This window comes from Octodon degus, unplaced genomic scaffold (genome assembly GCF_000260255.1).
Source record: "Octodon degus isolate 3935 unplaced genomic scaffold, OctDeg1.0 scaffold00045, whole genome shotgun sequence".
Taxonomy (NCBI): domain Eukaryota; kingdom Metazoa; phylum Chordata; class Mammalia; order Rodentia; family Octodontidae; genus Octodon; species Octodon degus.
The window spans coordinates 8,943,436-8,958,017 of NW_004524621.1; the positions used below are offsets into that span (position 1 = coordinate 8,943,436).

General features: G+C 42.3%; 1 protein-coding gene across 3 annotated transcripts in view; it reads left to right on the plus strand.

Annotated features, from left to right (window-relative positions):
- Fbxo10 (F-box protein 10) overlaps positions 1-14,582 on the plus strand; it is a 58,030-nt gene that overhangs the window by 28,075 nt on the left and 15,373 nt on the right. For all 3 annotated transcript variants that reach the window (XM_023715889.1, XM_023715890.1, XM_004631832.2), the window contains 2 exons: positions 9,860-10,450; positions 12,611-13,444. In XM_023715889.1, coding sequence (XP_023571657.1) covers positions 9,866-10,450; positions 12,611-13,444 — 1,419 coding nt within the window. In that variant the 5' untranslated portion in view covers positions 9,860-9,865. The remainder of the gene's footprint in view (positions 1-9,859; positions 10,451-12,610; positions 13,445-14,582) is intronic.

Consider the following 14,582-nt stretch of genomic DNA (forward strand, 5'->3'; position numbering starts at 1 on the left):
TATTTATTGCCTACTCCTTTCTACTTTGAGAATTCTAATTATATGAATATAAGTTTCTTGGTTTTGACACAGTGAACTATTATGACTGATCGGTAAATTCTTTCTTCATTTTTATTTTGGACAATTTTTATTGTTATATTCATTTATGTTTGTAAATAATTTATTTTCAATTTGCAATCTGTTTAAAAAATAAAATAAAATAGTAAAAAAATAAAGATATGCATTTTAAGGGCCTGGAAGATAGCTCAGCAGCCTAAGTGCCTGCCTGACAAGCACAACGTCCTGAGTTTGATCCCCAGTATCAAAATAAACTATATCTGGACAAGAAATGTAATAGTCCAAACTATATCTGGACAAGAAATGTAAAACATGATCCAGGAACATCTGGAAATACAACATAGCAAGGAAAGTTTCAGAATATTATTAGGTTTGTGAGAAGGACTGAGAAACTAATTTGAGGTCAAAGATGGATCCAAAGAGAGACAACTAGAAAAGTGGCTCCTGATAAAAACAAACAGTACCTCTCAGTCTTGCTAGAGGGGACATATCTAAGATGGATCTAGCTACTGACAGGCAGGAAATAACAAGTTCACCTTCTTCCTGTCATCAGTGTGGATATGGAGTGTGCATGCAGCCTGGAAAATTTAGACTGCAAGAACCTTGTGAAGTGGATCAGTTTCTTCAACACATCATAGAGAAACTAGAGAGACAAGGAACTGTAGGTGAAATGAAAATCAAAAGGCCTATCAATTTAAGTACCTCAGGAAAAACTAAAAGTAATATAGTAGAATGTATACAGGTAGTAAAACCATAAAGAAGTACAAGAAAGTAAGGAGGTAGATGCAAACCCAAGACTTCAGAGACAACCTGGGGTAGAGATGGAGGGGAAAAAAAAAGAGGAAACAAGAAATCATTTCCAAATTACTGATTTAGAAAGTTTGTTGGAAAATGCTGATGCTATTCAAACGTGGACTACATAAAGCATGGGGTAGAAAGAAGATAATAGGTAGTATTGTTTCAGTTAAGATGATATTGACACTCAATTTATCTGCAGTGGAATGACTGAAGCACAAAATCCAGTGAGGTTTCTTCACATGCATGCATCCATGTAATGAACACGCCAATCAAAATATAAAACATTTTGTTCACTTCCAGAGTTGCCCTGTATCCCCTTTAAGTTAGTCTGTGCCATGTTGGCAAGCGTTGTTGTGTTTTTATCACCGTGGTTTAATGTGATCTCTTTTTAAACCTCAGTTAAATGGAATCATACAATATGTACTCTTGTGGCTGGCTCATGTGGCTTCTGGCATATTTTGAACAATTATCCATGTTACTGGCTATATTCTGTCACATAAATACACTAAATTTATTTATCTGATCTTTCTCTTAATGGATATTTGGATTCTTTCCAATTCTATATTTGTTTACTACTACAAGCGTTCTTGTGTAAGTCTTTTGGTAAAAGTATTTTTTTTATTTATCTGGTGAAAATACATTAGTAGTATTCCTTGTGTCATGTGTTGGATTATGTATTTATAATTTTTGTTCAAACCTTTTGCCTTTTTTATCAGATCTTTTTTTACCATCGAGTACAGGATTTAATATTCTGGATATAAGCCTTTTGTCCTGTATGTGTGTCAGAAACATTTTCTCCCATTTTGGCACTTTTCTTTTTGTTTATTTCTTTCTTTATTTTTAATGCATTTGGTACAGAGTCTCACTACATAGCTCAGACTCATAGTGATTCTCCTGCTGTCAGCCTCCCCAACACTGAGATTACAGGCATGCCCCACCACACCTGGACTCGGTGGCCAGCTCAGCACACCCGGGGCACAAGGCTGGCAGGGCATGTGGTGTTAGGGATTGTCTTAGTTACTCTTCTCTCATTGCCAGGACAAATACCCGACACTCAAAATGAAGGAAGGAAAGATTTATTTAGCTCACAGTTACTAGAGGTTTCAGTCCATATTCAGCTGGCTCCAAGGTAGAGTGGCACACAGCAGAGGGCAACCTCTCATGGCAGCAGCAAAGAGCAAGAGCACAGAGAGAAGTAGCAGCGGCTCAAGCAGCTAGCTTCTCTTTCCACCTTACCTTGTAATGCAGATTACCTGCCCCAGGGCAGGTACAGCATCCACACCTACAATAATCAGTCACAAACTCCAGGGGCCGCCCCAAGACTGCATGAGGCTTTGGGGGGACACCCATACACAAACCATAACAGGGATCAAACTCTGGTCCCTGTGCTTGCCTAAGAATGCACTTAGTTAGCTGAGCGATCTCATCAGCCCTTGTCACTTGTCTTTTCATTCTCATTGTCAGTCTCTTTTTCTCTCTTTCTTGAATTGGGGTATCATTATGTGTATAGCCCCGGATGACCTTGAACCTCCTGCCTCAGCCTACAAAGTAGCTATGATTAAATGTGTACCATCACACCTGAATTCATTTTCTTAATTTTTTTATGAACAGAAAAGTTTAATTTCATTAGACTCATTTATTTCATAATATTGCTTTTTCCCTTTTAAAAATTAATGTTTGAAAAACATCATAAATCATCAAAGAGAATTAGTACATGGGGGCTGGAGACATAGCTCAGTACAATAGGCACTTGCCTGGCAAGCACAGGGTCCTGAGTTCAATTGCCGGTTCTACAAAAAAAAGAGAGAGAATTAGTACATATACTTTTTGCATCTTGATCCTTTTTACATCCTTTTTTCCCTCTCTCCTTGCTTCCCATGTCCCCTCACCCCCAAGTAGTTGGGGGGGGGGTTGTGGGGTTTTTGGGTTTTTTGCAGTTCTGGGGATTGAACTCAGGACCCTGCACCTACCAGGCAAGCGCTTATTCTACTGAGCTATCTCCCTGGGCCTGGTCCAAATAGTGCTTTTGTGTTCCAATAAATCTTTGTATATCCTAAGGTTAGAAATATATTTTCCTCTACCACCTCTATGGTTTTTTTTTCTTCTTTTTAACTTTATTTTTATACTTTATATAAAATAAATGTATTATGTTCATAACTGTAATTGATGACATAGAGAATAGTAAAGATTGTCATTCATGTCACATATACACACGTCAAAAACTCTCATTAGATTAAACAAAATGAAGGATCAAGAACAGTAGGCTGGGGCCAGAGAGATGGCTCAGTAGAATAAGCACTTCCCTGGCAAGCACAAGGGCCTGAGTTCAATCCCCGGTTCCACCAAAAAAAAGAACAGTGGTCTGAAACCTACTCATAGGATTTTGGGATTTAACAAATAACAAGAAGTGTGAAATTTCAGACCACAGCTGTGTTGAAAACAAAAGAATGATCAATAGAAGAGCACATATTTTCACATTAAAAACAGCAAAAGCTACATAACCCAAGTCCAAACTTAAACAACAAAGAAAAAAAGTCAAAATCAAGAAGCAGATCGGAAGCCAAATGAAGATCTATCAATTAAATACCTATTTTAAAGAAATATCTAGAACACAACACAAAAAGTGATGTTTACCAATAAGATTTCTTAGTTTTCTTATGTACTTCTCTAGAATTAGAAGATAATTTATCATTTAACAGTGAGAATGTGATTTAAATGACTTTCTTTAAAATAATTATAGAATTTGAGAACAACATGCACACATTTATTTTATAGACGTATTCCAAAACTAAGATATATAGAATACCTTTTCTTTTTTTTAGTACATGATTTCTCTTAATTTCCCCACATTCAAATTGATAAGGACTTCGGCAGCATCTACACTGAATTATTATCTTGCAGAAAATTTATTTCTAAGTCAATAAGCCATAAAGCCAGGACAAAGTATTATTTATGATTCATGAAAACAACTGTGTTCTTAAGGCACAAATCATTGAACTATTGAAATTACCAGCTGAACAAATCTTTGAAGATAAATCAATCATTGATAGATCAAGTCTTGTACAGCATATTGTTGGATTTTGCTTTCTAATCCACTCTGCCAGCCTATTTTAATCGGTGAATTGAGTCCATTTACATTGATGGCTATAATTGAGATGTACTGACTTATGCTTGACATGTTATTTACCTGCTCTTGTATACCTGTTTTTCTGCTCTGTTTAATTGTTTGCGCTGTGTGGTAGGTTTTTTCTGTTCTCATTCATGGAGTTGTAGTCATTTTAATCCCTCTCTAGAATATCTTTTAGTAGTCTTTGTAGGGTTGGCTTTGTCATCATGAAATTCTTTAGTTGTTCTTTGTCATGGAAGTAGTTCACTTCTCCATTATACTTGAAAGAGAGTTTTGCAGGGTATATCAGTCTGAGTTGGAATTTGTTTTCTTGCAAGACTTATACTTTGCTCTATGCTCTTCTTGACCTGATGGTTTGTGAAGAGAAATCTGCCATTATTCTGATGGGTTTTTTTGTTTTGTTTTGTTTTATTTTGTTTTTTCCAGAACCAGGGATTGAACTCAGGCCCTTGCGCTTGCCAGGGAAGCGCTTATTCCACTGAGCCATCTCCCTGGCCCCTATGGGTTTTTCTTTAAATGTGATCTGTTTCTTTTTTCTAGCAGTTTTTAATATTCTGTTCCTGTGCTGAATTTCTGGGATCTTGATTATTATATGTCTGGGTATGGTTTTAATTGGGTTGATGTTATTTGGCGTTCTATATGCTTCAATTACTTGAATGTCAGAATATTTCCCCATGGGAGTTTTCTGCTATTACTTTTGCCCATATTCTTTTTATATGACTCCTTCTTTCTCATTGATGCCTATTTGTCTTATGTTGTTCATTTTTGCACTGTCTTACAGATGTTGGATTATTTTTTCCTGCATCCTAGTTGTTTTTAAGTGATCTTTTCTTACCTTTTCAGTAGCTGCAATGGTGTCTTGAAGGTCTGAAAGTCTATTTTCACTTTCATTCAAATGGTTTTGCCATCTTGTGATTGAGGTTTTAATTTCCTGTATATCACTTTGAATCAGCTTCATGCATTCTATTTCTTTTCTATATTGCTCATGCAAGGATTCCATCATTTTTATATTCTCTATTTTTTATCAGTATCTTCTTTAGAAGCACTTAGTAATTCTTTCATTATAGTTATCATTTATTTTTTACTTCAGAAATTATTTCTGATCTGATTTCCTCTATACCTTTCTGCAGTTGTTTCTTCAGATGCTATTATTTCAGAGATTTCAGGTATGTGCTTTCCAATTTCTTCTATACTGTTGTCTCCTGCATTTGTTCTGGGTGGACTCAGGGCCTGAGAATGCATTTTGCTCCTTATATTTGTCATTTTATATAGCGCTGTCTTCTGACCTTTGGTGTAGAGCTTTGGTGCAGTTATTACCTTAGCACCAGGTTCAGATCTACTAAGTTCAAACTTGTCCAGTGGGTGTGGCTTGGCTCTGGCTGCTGTGCTTCACTTCTTCCTGCTGCATCCATTGGAAGTGAACCTGCTGTGCCACTCTGGCAAGATGTTCTGCTCCTAGATCAGCTGGGTGGGTCTTGCCTGTAGCCTCTCTGCAGGGAGTTCTGCCACAGGGTTCTATATCAGGCCTGTTTGATGGAGGAAGTTTCACACACGTGCCTCGCCTGGGTGCTGGCTGGAAAGAGGATCTGATGGGTGGGTGGGTGGTCCCACAGGTCTCTTCTGTTACTGGTAGACAGTGTGTGGAGACAGAGTCCAGATCCATGTTGATTTACCCTAGTAAGCCAGTAGTCACCTTATGGTGGGTAGTGGATAAACTCAGTGAACCTGCACTTTTAGTTTTCCTGAAGTTCAGGCTAGTTTCTGGCCATGAGGCTGGAACCAGACCCAGCACACCTGTAAAGCTTCAACTCATTTGTGAGCTGCGAGATGGAGCAGCTGTTTTTGATCCTTCTCCAAGGTGGCTCCCACTCAGGGGTCAGTCACCCTCTCCTGTGGGATGTCCTATCCTGTAGCATTCACCACCAGCCAGTATGATCTTCCATATTCACTGGTCCCTTCCACTACTATGTTTCTCTGTGGAGGCCCTGGGGTTGCCAGCAGTCACCATGCGTCCACAGGTTTGGACTGCTCTTCCCATGAAGAGTCCTGACTGGGAGAATGCTCTACCCACTGCCTCCTTCATTGAAATGTCTCTCTTTGCTCTGCCAATGGCTTTAATCCTCACTTCAGATCCTTCCTGGGTCCAGAGGACCCACTTCCCTCCTTCTTGTCCACAAATATATTAGTATCTGGACAGTAAGTCTCAGAGAGGCTCTTTCTCTGCTGTTTATCACTCTGCCATCTTCCCAGAAGTCCTTCTTTTCTTTTTTAAAGAGTCTTAAATTTCACTGTGTCAAGCAGAGCCTTTTACCACAAGGCAGAACCTTTTGATATTGTTAGGCTTGCATTTATTCCAGTTTGAACTGGGATAAGGTCTATTCTTCTGAGTGTCTGCATGAGCTTTCCATGTTGTTGGGCTGGAATTCATTGTCTTCTTGGTCTGTACTTAACACTTTCTGATTCTCAGCTCCATATGAATGATCTCTACTTGGGCTGATAGTCTTACCCTGCACGTGTATAACCTGTCCACCCTGGTGCTGTTGTCATGCTATTCATTTCTGGTACCTTACCTCATAAATGTCAGGTTCATCCACAGCACAGAACTCAATGTGCCTGCTCAGTGAGTCTCCCACTCATCTCCCTGCACCACAGTAAGAAAGTGCCCTGCGATGATGAAAGCTAGGGTGACCATGGTACTCTCAGAGTCTAGGTTGTCTTTCTTTTAGAAATTATAGTCCTGAGCAGCTTTGTGTGCAAGGCCTGAAAGCATGTATGCAGATCCTTGTATATTTCATCTAGCTTTATAATTTTGTATGGCAGGAGGGAGAGTGTAGTTCTGTTTATTCTCTCATGGCATGAGGTGCTAAGTAGGCTTCAGTTTTGCACATTATGTTGAGTTTTTTGTATCTGTGGAATATCCAATTAGAAATTATGGACAGGAAATTCCCATGTGGCACTTGAGAGAGACAAGTGGGTTTGAAATGCAGGTTTTGTAGTCATGTATTCACAATGGAAGTTGAAGCCAAGGGAATGGATATGATCACTCAGCTACAGAATAAACAGAGAATGGGTAGAAGAACATTTCCTCTGACAAAGACTGAAACCATAGCCAAGGAAGGAAGCAAGGGACAGGTGACACCAGCATCACAGCACCAATGTGAAAGTGGTGTTTATCTAGGGGAATGTTGGATATCAGGAGCCCAACTAAAGATCCTAAGCCCAGCTATTCTCCAGTGGTTTTTCCATTGCTGGACACAATATGTGATGCCTACAGTTTAAAAGAGGGAAGCCTTATTGAGCTCATACATAAGGAGATTTAGTCCATTGTATGCTAGCTCTAAAGCAGAAACACCGTGGTGGAACACATGTCAGACGAAGACTGCTTACCACATAGCACCCAGGAAGAACTCCAAAGAAGGAACTACAGAGGCAGCTGTACACTCCAAAGGCACTGCACCCCAGTGGCATTCCTGTTCCAACCAGACCCTACCTCCTAGTAGCACATGTAGCTATTAGCTCATCAATGAGTCAATTCCTTGATGAGTATAGCACCTCCATGATCTTACTACTTTCCAAAGCCCCACCTCTGAACACATTTGAGACTTTGGGGGACATTCCAAATCTAAATCATAACATAAGTCTTGAGTACAATGAGTATTTCTTCTAGATGTAAGCATGCATTTATGTCCCTAGCCTTTATTGGCCTACATAACTGACAAATATGGTCATTATTCTCTTAAAACTGAAAGGAAAACCAAGGCCCTAGAGAATTTAGCCATTTGAACAGTCAATTATGGAGTTTAGCCTTTTTCTAATTCATTTGTCTCAAGACTAGTTTCAGACTTACAGGTCATCCAACTCCACCCTTTGTTTTTTATATTGGGAAAGTGACACTCATAAATGAGGAAGTTTTAATGATGCATAAAGGACAGAAATTCAGTGAGGCCAGCTTTACCAAAAGGAGAAGCCATTATAAAAAGCAGAGAGATATCTGAGAGTATGCTGGTGCTATGACCTACCAAGAAATGGAGATGACCTTCTTTCTTCCCCTTACTCTTTTTTCCATGTCTCTAATTGATGCTTCTCTGGCAGGGCAGTATAGATCAACTTCAGCCTTATTCTCTAAATGGAAGTCGATCACCCACAACTATATCTGAGTTTATAGCTTAGGAAAGAGCCATTCTGTCTGTTGCTGCCAAGGGGTTGGGATACCGTCTTTCTACACATACATCTTTGGGGTACCCTACCTCTGTGACCATGTGGTATAAATTATTACTAAAGGGGAAGAATATTTTTAGAGAAAGCAAAGAGGCAAATGATTGACCAGTCACCCTAAAAGATCTTTAGTTCATTTGGATCACATCAATCCAGTAGCTAAACCAGGATCAAAACCCATGCATTCTTTCCTAGAGCTGCCCCCACAGGGAAACAGTAACAATGACTTGATCAGAGAAGGAGGACAGACAGACAAACACTCAGTTCTCATTCCTGTTGGAATGAAGAAACAGTCTTTTCTCTGGAAGTCTAGGGATCCAGACTGTAGTACCATTACAGCCAGAAGTGGGTTCTCTCTCTGTGAATCCAAACTTTCAGGTACAAGTCACAGAAATCCAAAGCAAACTAGCTTTAACACAAAGAGAATTTCTCACAAGGCCACTGCAGTACCCCAAGAAGCTGAGGGATGAAGTATAGAGTTCAGGGCACTTTCGAGAATCTGGACTCAGTACTTCCAGAATACATACAAATGCTTTTCTTTTTCTTCCTCACTTTCATTTTTTATCTTTCATCTCTATATGTTCCTACCTGGCTTTCATATCACAAGATATTCTCCACAAAGTTGGAAACCTGACTGCCAGAATTCTGGAGGTCTGATCATTAGAGTACCAAACAAAAAAGAGAATCTTCCCTGCCAGTGCCAGGTAGAAAGAAAAAAAATCCCTCCTAGAGAACAAACGGAGTTCTCTTTTGTTATTGTTGTTTTGTATTTTGTGGTACTCAGGCTGAGTCCAGGACTTCACACTGAGCCCCAGTGCTTTTTAATTTTTTATTGTAGGATAAGGCCTTATCTTGCTGAGTTGCCGATTGCTCAGGCTGGGCTCAAATTTGTCATTCTCCTGCCTCAGCCTCCCAGAGTTACTTTGTTTGTTTGTTTGATTGTCAGTCTCAAGGTCTTGCTGTGTAATGCAGCCTGGCCTCACACTCCCAATCCTCATATCTCTACCCCTAGAGTGTGGGCTCACAAATATCCACCACCATACTTGATCTCTAGAGGATAGAGTCCTCTTATTGGCTGGACCCTCTTCATGTACTCATCATTAGGGGGTATTTTAAGAAAGGGAGAGATACTGGGTGCTATAGAACACCTGTAATCCCAGCTACTTGGATGGCTAATGTGGGGGAGATGGCAGGTTCAAGACTTGCCTGGGCAGCTTAGTGAGACTGTATCTCAAAAGAAATTTTTTAAATGCTTGCATATGTTGATTAATGACAATATTGCCTAACATATGTGAGGCCCTAAGTCCATTTCCTAGTACTGAACCAGGGGAATAAAAAAACAGGATAAACAAAATCCTTTTTTTATTGTTATTTTTGGGTTTTTGTCTTTTAAGACAGGGACTAGGGGCCGGGGAAATAGCTCAGTAAAATAAGCACTTACCTGGCAAGCGCAAGGGCTTGAGTTCAATCTCTGGTTCCGCCAAAAAAAAAAAAAAAAGACAGGGACTCACTTTGTAGTGCAGACCAACCTTGAACTCACTCTGTAGCCCAGACTGGCCTCAAACTCATGAAGATCTTTTCATATCAGCCTCTCAGGTGCTGAGATTACAAAACATGCACCACCATACCTAGCTAAAATCCTTCTTTGTGTCTTTCTCCCAGGTGACCATGGAGGCTGGTGGCCTCCCCTTGGAGCTGTGGCGCATGATCTTAGCCTACCTGCACCTTCCTGACCTGGGCCGCTGCAGCCTGGTATGCAGGGCCTGGTACGAGCTGATCCTCAGTCTTGACAGTACTCGCTGGCGGCAGCTATGCCTGGGCTGCACTGAGTGCCGCCACCCCAACTGGCCCAACCAGCCTGATGTGGAGCCTGAGTCTTGGAGAGAGGCCTTTAAGCAGCATTACCTTGCCTCAAAGACATGGACCAAAAACGCCCTGGACTTGGAGTCTTCCGTCTGCTTTTCTCTATTTCGCAGAAAGAAGGAACGACGTACCCTAAGTGTTGGGCCAGGCCATGAGTTTGACAGCCTAGGTAGTGCCTTGGCCATGGCCAGCCTGTATGACCGAATTGTGCTATTCCCAGGTGTTTATGAAGAGCAAGGTGAAATCATCCTAAAAGTGCCTGTGGAGATTGTAGGCCATGGGAAGTTGGGCGAGGTGGTCCTGCTGGCCAGCATTGATCAGCATTGCTCAACCACACGCCTGTGCAACCTCATCTTTATGCCAGCCTGGTTCTCACCCATCATGTACAAGGTGGGTGTCCACATCAAACTGATGCTGTGCAAGCCTGATCCCTGGGCCTTGGCCTCTTCTCAGCAGATTTCCCATTTTTGTTGAAATTGAGGGTTAGTAGTTATATACATACTCCTCTCTGAACCAGTTGAGAAATAGGCACAAGGATCTGTGTAGTTCAGACTTCCACTTTATTGTTGTCAAAACCATATCAGAAAATAGAGGCATGACCTTGCCGCAAAGATTACTTGTACCTCTCCCCACATAGTCTCTATTTCTATAGTGGAGCTGGAGACACAGGTGTAGCAGCTAGCTGAAAAGTGGGGTTCTGGACACATGCAAAGTGTTGATAGGAAGAACATTAGCTGCTTGCAGCGGCATGCCAGAAGATGCCAGTGGAGAAGAGGCCCTGCAGAAGCAATGACCTTTAGCAGAGGAATTCCACCGTTTGCAGGGGCAGGGGAGGTCAGTCAGGCTTTTATCAGGGTCATGTACTTCTTAAGGATACCTGGGGAAAGGATGAGGGACTATTAGTTCAGCATGTTCTTCCAATGAACACAGAGCAGCTGAGTGTGGTGGTACATGCTTGTAATCCTAGCACTCTGGGAAATTGAGGTAGGAAAATAGCAATTCTGAACCCAGCCTGGGTAATTTAGTAACTTAGGAAGACACTATCTCAGAATAAAAATGGATAAATAAAAAGGGCTGGAGATATAGTTTGATGGAAAAGCCCTGGGTTTAATCCCCATTAGTTATTGAAAAAAATTAAGAGAATACAAAGCAGAAAGCATATATGAAGGCGTTGGTAGTTCCTGGCCAAATAGTCTGTAACATATACCTTGCCTAGAAACTGACCACAATACTTGGATTATATACCTATTTAATAAGAATTACATTGCCCCATCACTAGAAAAACAAGGGACCCAGATGCATCATCTTGTAGGTTTACCATTTCCCCATAACCACCCCAGCTTTCATTCCTTGTGTCTGTGACCTCAGATGACAGTAGCTAAGTTGTGCTGGGTTTCAGCTCTATACCTGGCACTGCACTTTGTGCTTAATTAACTAGTGAGCTCCATGGTACAGACAAGGAAACAGGTTCAAAGAGGTGAACACTGGTGTGTACTCTTGAAAGAAGCAGAGCTGGGAGCTGGTGAACCCCCCCTCTTCCTGGACTATGAAAGCATCCTTTATTCCTTGTCTTCAGAGGTGCAACCAGCTATCTTTTCCTGTGCTACAACATGTACACATGCATGCACGCGCGCGCGCACACACACACACACACACACACACACACACACACACAAGTAACTGCATATGGCTCTTTTAAGACCTGTTTCTGTGCCTTCCCCACTGCCTAAACCAGCTCAGGCAGGGCTTAGCACTTCCTGGCTGCTTTCTCCTATGCCAGTCTGCAGGGTTCTGCATGGCCCTGTCCTGATTTGAGTCACAAGGTAGCAGACTCAGGTAAAGAGCATACTCCTGTGGGCCCAAGAGAAGGTATAAATGAAGGCAAAGCATTTTGAAAAGGGGAGATGTGGAGACACTTGTGCACTGATTTGACACTCTTCATACAACCCAGTCACTGAGTGGGGATTCCCCCACCTTTTGGAGCTTGGTAAGGTTGGACTTAGATCCCAATTTGTAAAAATTCAAAACTCTTCTGACCATTTCAGACCCCTTCCTGAAAGATTCTCTCCTCCTTCACCTCTGCATTAATATGGGTCAGATCCATTTCTGTCCACCTTCTGTCCTGTTTTCACCAAAGAGGTGTGAATGTGTGGGAGGATTCTCATTAAGCAGTTCATGAGCATTAGAGGAATTTACTTAAGACCTGAGAATGTGAATTTTTCTTCCATTCATCTTTGTGCCTCTTGTTTCAGATTAGAAACAGAGGTGGGCAGGCAACTCCCAATTGTCCCTGATGCTGAGCAGTTCCCAGCTCCCAAACCCTGGAGGGGAAAAGGAGGTGATCAAATGGCCTTTCCCTGCTGTGCCCTCCTTAAAGAACAACACAGGATAGGGGAGATAGCTCAGTAGCACAGCACTTGCCTGGAAAGCACAAGGTCCTGAGTTTGATTGCCTGTAAACGCCCCCCCCCAAAAAAAAAGAGCGTAATTGCTGATCAACAAAACACAGCTTACCCCTCTTACAGCCATTTTTTTCTTTCTCATTTTCCAGACCACATCAGGTCATGTCCAGTTTGACAACTGCAACTTTGAGAATGGGCACATCCAGGTCCATGGCCCAGGCACCTGTCAAGTGAAGTTTTGTACCTTCAAAAACACCCATGTTTTTCTGCACAATGTGCCCCTGTGTGTCCTGGAAAACTGTGAATTTGTGGGGAGTGAGAACAACTCTGTGACTGTGGAAGGTCACCCATCAGCAGATAAGAACTGGGCCTATAAGTACCTACTGGGTCTTATCAGGTCATCTCCCAGTTTGCTCCCTACAGAGGACTCTGACTTTTTAATGTCCCTGGACTTAGAGAGCCGGGATCAGGCCTGGAGCCCCAAGACCTGTGACATTGTTATTGAAGGCAGCCAGAGTCCTACCATCCCTGCCTCTAGCTCCCCAAAGCCAGCCTCCAAAGCTGGTTCACAGGAGGCAGAGGTGGGCAGCGATGGGGAAAGGGTGGCCCAGACCCCAGACAGCAGCGATGGAGGCCTAAGCCCCAGTGGAGAGGATGAAGATGAGGACCAGCTCACATACAGATTGTCCTACCAAGTGCAGGGTCCACACCCTGTCCTAGGGGGCTCCTTTCTGGGCCCACCATTGCCTGGAGCGTCCATTCAGCTGCCCAGCTGCCTGGTGCTAAACTCACTGCAGCAGGAGCTGCAGAAGGACAAGGAGGCCATGGCACTGGCCAGCTCTGTGCAGGGCTGCCTGATCCGCAAGTGCCTCTTCCGGGACGGGAAAGGAGGTGTCTTTGTCTGTTCTTATGGGCGAGCCAAGATGGAAGGAAACATCTTCCGGAACTTGACTTACGCTGTGCGGTGCATACATAATAGCAAGGTGCTGTCCTGAGGGGTGACTAGACTGAGCCCTTACTGGATTACCAGGAGCATGACTTAATTGCTGAGAGGGTTCCTATGGCTATATGTAGAAGGTGGAATGGGGTTATTTGCATTTCAAATAATTTTTTTAAAGTGCATTAACACACAGGACCTCATGTCCATTATCTGACTTGGACAGGGCAGTAACTCTTTTATTTCACAGAAAAGGAAACCGAGGCCCAGAGAGGGAAGGTGCCTTAACTCAGAGTCACACAGCAAGTATGATAAAGACTTGAGATTAGAAAGCAGATCTTCTGCTTCACTATGTTATGCTGCCATTTAAACATGTCACCCAGGTCCTTATAAAAGAAACAAGACCTTTTTAGCATGGATAACAGACAATTCGGGCAGACATAATCACTGCCTTCAGGTAAACTTCAGTGGGGTGGTTGAGAAGGCTTCTGGGAACACAGGATATCAGTGCTGAGTTAGTGAGTGAAGATTCCAGAGAAAATAGTATATGATAAAAATGGGGTACAGCATGGGATGTTCCAACAGCAGGAATATCGTGTGCTGGGGGCTGACTTCCCCTGTGCAGCAGGGGCAGACAGGCAAAGCCCAGGGTCTGGAAAGCCCCACTGAGGAACTGGGAACTTCTGCTAAAAGCAACCCCCAGCCATTGATGCATCAGCACCTTGCTTGCGCAGGCATTTTGGGTACTACGGGACAATCTGTAAATCTAGTAAATGCATCAAGACTGACTTCTGGAAAGACAGTCCTTGCAGAAGACAGCATAGCTCAGGCCCTAGGCTTGAGTCTCAGCTCTCTCAATGCACTGTGAGCCTTTCTTTGGCTCTGTACATTGGGAGTGATTGTTACTGCCTGGCTTCTCCCACTGGGGCTTGAGGGGGCCAGTGCCACAGTATTGGCAAAAGTATTCAGTATAAATTAAGGGGCATTATACAGTTGTCACACATGGGTCCCACAGACTCTAGAATCCCAAATAGCAGTTGCATTTTGTTTGTTACCCAGCTTCTAAAGAGAATTTCAGGTGTCTTACTCTGAAAGCACAATTTTAGGTTTTACTATAAACAGAAAATGGTCAAATAAAAAGGAAAGGATAATAGCTTTGTTCTCATGGGTACCATGATAAAAGG